Source organism: Punica granatum, chromosome 5, assembly GCF_007655135.1.
Source record: "Punica granatum isolate Tunisia-2019 chromosome 5, ASM765513v2, whole genome shotgun sequence".
In the NCBI taxonomy this organism is placed as follows: domain Eukaryota; kingdom Viridiplantae; phylum Streptophyta; class Magnoliopsida; order Myrtales; family Lythraceae; genus Punica; species Punica granatum.
The window spans coordinates 30072062-30077492 of record NC_045131.1 but is presented as its reverse complement, the minus strand read 5'-3'; the positions used below and the strand labels follow the sequence as shown (position 1 = coordinate 30077492).

Genomic DNA, 5431 nt, shown 5'->3' with positions numbered 1-5431 from the left:
AATTCATCCATCACTTCAATTGATCTAGTAGGAAAAATTGTTAAAATGTATACAGAAATAATACCAATAAGAGTTGAACCAAATTACTTCTTTAATTTAGAAGCGAGGCAAATTCTAAATCCCTTTTTTATGGTACTTTTTTTTTTTGGTAATAACCAAAAACGTCTCAAATTTTTCATATTTTAACGATTGGGTAAATTACATCTTGTATTCTAACGTTTACACTTTTTCTCGGTTTTATCTCATACTTTATAAATCACGCGGCACAACCCAACCTTTAGGTTCGAGTTTGAAATCTATCTCGTTGTTAAAATCCATCCATTTTCGATGGAAATCTGACGTGGCGTATAACGGTATTAACGTGGACATGCCGTGAACCCTTCTATGTTGGCTGAGTTGAAGAATTCATCGGGCCAACTCGAGCTTATCGTTCTCATCACTCATGCCACCAATTTGTGAGTTCTTGGATGTTATGGAAACCTATTATATAGAGACTACATGTTAGAAGCAAATTTTGAGTCAAAAATATGAAAAAAAAAAAAAAAGAGCCAGAAAAATGCCGTTAAAATTGATTTTCGTTATGCAAATTTGAAACTTCGGAGAGTTATATCTCTCAAACCATACAACAAAATTACGAGCTGTCAATTGATGTAGCTTCCTTGCGATATGAGGAATCTGACCATGTGATTTTTTTTTTATCGAGAATGACTCTAATGGAATTCGCTATTGATGAAGAGTTCAGCGGGTGAAATTTGAACTTACATTTCTCGTCGCTCGGGCCACCAATTTGTGAGTTATTAGATGTTATGAAAAGCTCATATATAGGACTATGGGTTAGAAGTAATTTTTGAGTCAAAAACAAAGAAATGAGCTATAAAAATGTTGTTGAAATTCAATTTTGTCATTTAAGTTTGAAAGTTCGAAGAGCTATGTCTCTCAAACTATACAACGAAATTACGAGTTGTCAATTGTTACAACTTCCTTACAACATGAGGACTCTGATTAGGTAAATTTTTTGGACTAAAAATGACTATGATGGAATTCGCTGTTAATGAGCTCTCGAGATTTTTCTCTAATGGCAAATTCCATTAGAGTCATTCTCAATCAAAAAAATTCACATGGTCAGATTCCTCATGTTGCAATAAGCTATAAAAATTGATGGCTTGTAATTTTATTGAACGATTTGAGAGATATAACTCTTCGAAATTTCAAACTTACATCACAAAAACCAATTCTAGCGACATTTTTCTAGCTCATTTTTTTCATTTTTTTACTCGGAACTAACATGTAGTCCTATAAATGGGGTGGTTTTCATAGCATCCAAGAACTCACAAATATGTTGACCCAAGTGATGAGAACAGTTAGCTCGAAATTGACCCGATGAATTCTTCAACTTAGCCAACATAGAAGGGGCCCACGGTGTGTCCACGTCAATGCCGTTATACGCCACGTTAGATTTTCCGTCGAAAATGGATTGATTTTAATGGCATGATAGATTTGAATCCCAACCTAAAGGTTTGGATGTACCGTGTAATTTATGGAGTATGGGATAAAACTGAGAAAAAGTGTAAATGTCGAGATACACGATGTAATTTACCCTTAACGATTTTAGCACGAATTTTTTTCTTTAACCAATTAAATCACAAACTACTTATTGGATAACAATGTTAGCACACCGTCAATATCTAAATTAATTTTCATCAGAATCGTTGACGTGTACATGACAGTGCCACGTGACTCACGGTGATTGGCCGAGTGGTTCTCTTATTTTAAAAAACATTCTGAAAAATTAAAAAAGAAGAAAGAAAAACGAAATGTAGTTGTGCCTAAAAGTGAGTAGGAAGGGTGGTGGTCGGGGGTGGTGTTTTTCGATTTCGACTGGTGGGGGCCTCGACGCCGGCCCCCACCGCCTCAATTGGGGTTGTCAGCTGCTACAGATGTCTCCAGCAACCCAAATCGAGGGGGGGGGGCGTCGAAGCCAGAGGTCGCCGGCAATTTCAATTGGGGGTGGTGGCTGGCGTTGAAGTCTCCACCGTCGGCCACCTCCCCTCTTCCTCACTTTGGCCTTTTTTTTGTTATTTTTTCAATTTTCAAAATATTTTGTGGGACCCACTCGATCAATCTCCATGAGCCCCTTGACATCGTCATGTATACGTTAACAATTTCGGTTAAAATTACTATAGATATTTTCGGTGTGTTAACATTATTATTAAATGGTTAATTTATTATTTACTTAGTTAAAGAAAAAAATTCGTGTTAAAACGTTTAAATATAAAAAGTTGGAAAAAAAATTTTGTTATTAACCTTTTTTTTACTTGTTGGAAGAAGGGAAAAAAAAGTCGCAACATATTAGCCTACAAAGTAGCTTTGTTTTTGTTTTTGTTTTCAATTCACCACGTGGCATTGTGTTAGACATCAAAAAAAATATATTGTTCTCAAACAACAGCCTACAAGTCATCTATGTTCATAAATGAAACTGTTACGGATTTGTGATGCGTATCACATAGTATTGTATAAATTGAAAAATAAATAACTATATCACACGGTATCAGAGTGCAAATTCGACATGTTATACATGCATTTAACTCGTATTTAGACAAGATTAATATTTTAAATTAGACAATTACTATTCCTGAAAAACTCTCTCCGTATATGTAATCTCACGCACAAGACTTTGAAATGTCGGGGCATGTGGTTGTCGTTTTCCCAAGTTATGTGGGGATATTTTTACTAACCGAACTGAAACGTTTCAGAACTCAGCTCTCTCTCTCTCTCTCTCTCTCCTCTTCTCCATTGAAGAACTTTAAGAAGAACCTTCTCATCCCTTCCCTCCATTAAAATCCACTCTACCACCTCTTCTCCTCTTCATCACCACACACTCTCTCTCTCTCTCTCTCTCTCTCTCTCTTTTCCATGGATACACATCCAAACAGCATTCCTCGGCAGCTTCAAAATCATCAGACACTGTCTCTGGACAGCAGCAGTGGCCAAGACAAGATGATCATCAGCACTAGCAGTAGCAGCTTTCCGAACTCCCCCGAGTTCGAGTTCTGGAGCATGCTCCGGAACCCGGCGTTGCCTGGACCCGCCCGTCTCCTCTCAGCCGATGAGCTCTTCTCCGATGGTGTCCTCCTTCCACTCGACCGCCTCTCCCTCCGGCCCTCCACTGATCCGCCTGATGATCTACTGCCCGGCTCGACTGAGCGGGATACTCATTCCTCCATGGTTCTGGAACCAGCTCGACCCGGCACGCAGCTGGCTGCGACGGCGGAGCCCGCGTCCAGTTCAAAGCGGTGGAGGGACATCTTCAAGAAGAGCGAGAAGAAGAGCCCATTGCACGATCAAGCCGAAGATGCTGGCACTCATGGTGAGCTCTCTGTTTTTATTCTGTCTCTTTTTTTTCTTTTGCTGATATTTTGACAAATTTAAGAAAATAGCAGAGAATTCCTAGGCAACATTAATATCAATATTTTTTCTTTTGGCTGGATAACTATAATATCAATACATACAGTGGGTCTTTTGTTGTGCTTTATTTGTCAATGGAATGTCCCTTTATAACGTGTTGTGGACAGGCTGTCTTGAGCGATGAATTAATGCTTTGCCATGCCTAAGTGTAAATTTCCCTGCAACAAATTGAAACTTATAGGACAACTAAATAATTAAATCATGGTAGTCATGTAGAATAGAACTTAAACAATGGCATTGAATGATGTGTTTTTGGTGGACAGTAGTCCAATCAATCTGTTGGAAATGGAAAACGATTACTCTTCTTTTTTTTTTTCTCGGGGGAGTTAACAAGAATTTATTCTAGATAAAAGGCGAATCCAAAGAAAAAAATGTTCAAGAAAAAGATTATAAGAACATTAAAAAATATTGACAAATTTACTGTTATAGCGAGGACAACTATTACTTTTGAAGGGCTGGCAAGCTAGCTAATTGCATCAATTAGAAATGGGACTATAAATAGCTAGCGAGAAAAGAAATAGGACAATAAATTACATGGCGCTATAATAAAATATGATGTTACATGTTGCAGAGTTACGATACCATTACTTTTCACAAAAGGTTTTTGTAACTTATTCTATAAATAATCTAAATTTCATTAAGATTATTTACATACGAGTGAATTGCTAAAAGTTTGGATAATACTAATTTGTTCTAATTTAGTAGAAATTTTAATTGATATGTCAAAAATTTTAATGAACTCAGTTTGAAGGTCTACCAAATATTTAAGATGATTGTCCTTAGATTCTATGATTGTACGACCAACTATTACTATTTTTTTTTCGCTGCGTACGATCACCTATTATTTGTTTGACAAAAACTTGTTCCTCTAAAGAAATGGCAATTCATGTGAGCTTTGATAAGTTGTATTTTTAATCACTATGATTTTCTAGTATTTTTAGTCACTATGATTTTCTTTTCTTTTCTTTTGAGACGTTTTATAAAAACTTTAACCGAAAATTCTCACCTAAAAAAATCGAAAATCGATCTGCAATTTAATTTATTTTCCTGGAAAATGGAAATCGATTATAATTGATTAATTTGCTCTTTCATTTGAAGGAAAGGAGAAGGAAAATAAAGAGAAGTTAGAAAAGGGGAGGAGGAAAGAGAAGCGGAGCCGCGGCGGGTCTGGCAGCTCGCCCGAACTGAACATTAACATCTGGCCCTTCTCACGGAGCAGATCCGCCGGGAACAGTGGAACCCGACCCATGAATCCCCTCGGGACCCCAGTAACCCGGAAAGTGAGCAGCGCCCCTTGCTCGAGGAGCAACTCAGCAGGAGATTCCAAGTCGAGGATTAGTAATGGCTATAAGTGGCCCAACAGCCCAGGTCGGGCCGGGGTTCACATTGGCAGGAGCAGCCCCATTTGGCAACCAAGGCGAGGCGGGGCATCAGGTTTCAGCTCCCGGAGCTCCACCTCCATCGAGTCCACAGTTCTGATCTCTCGGAAGGGAGGAGGTGGATGCCGCAATGTCAAGGACTGCACCAAAACAAAAGCTCGGGTTTTGAATGTAAACATTCCGACATGCATTGAATCAAAAGCTTGCTTACTCTGTCGAGGCGAAGCCGGCGGCATGACCACCATTCGTGCCGGTGGAGGTGGTCGTAACCGTGGCGGTAGTCTATTTAACGTTAGGGGCTTGTTCACCAAGAAAGTGCCATTAATCAATTAATTTTAGACCAGTTTTTTTTTTTTGGGTATTTTCTTTTCGTATTTGTAAATAAATAGAAAGGTGAGTTTTTCCTTTTTTTTTCCTTTTGTATATAATTTTCTTTGGGAATCTCACTCTAAATATTATCTTTTTTTAAAACTATATATTTGGTCATCTAAGTTTTTCTATTTCAGATTTTTTTATTTTTTTATCGTTTACAACCTATACCTTTGAATGTTTTTTTGTTTCAATCATTTTTCTTTTTCTTGGTTCGA

General features: G+C 37.8%; 1 protein-coding gene across 1 annotated transcript; it reads left to right on the top strand.

Annotated features, from left to right (window-relative positions):
* Window positions 1-2758: 2758 nt before the first annotated feature.
* Window positions 2759-5199, top strand: LOC116206946. The gene is made up of 2 exons (XM_031539785.1): window positions 2759-3367; window positions 4564-5199. Exons 1-2 carry the CDS (start codon window positions 2914-2916, stop codon window positions 5175-5177), a joined length of 1068 nt encoding a protein of 355 aa, XP_031395645.1. The 5' UTR covers window positions 2759-2913; the 3' UTR covers window positions 5178-5199.
* Window positions 5200-5431: the final 232 nt, after the last annotated feature.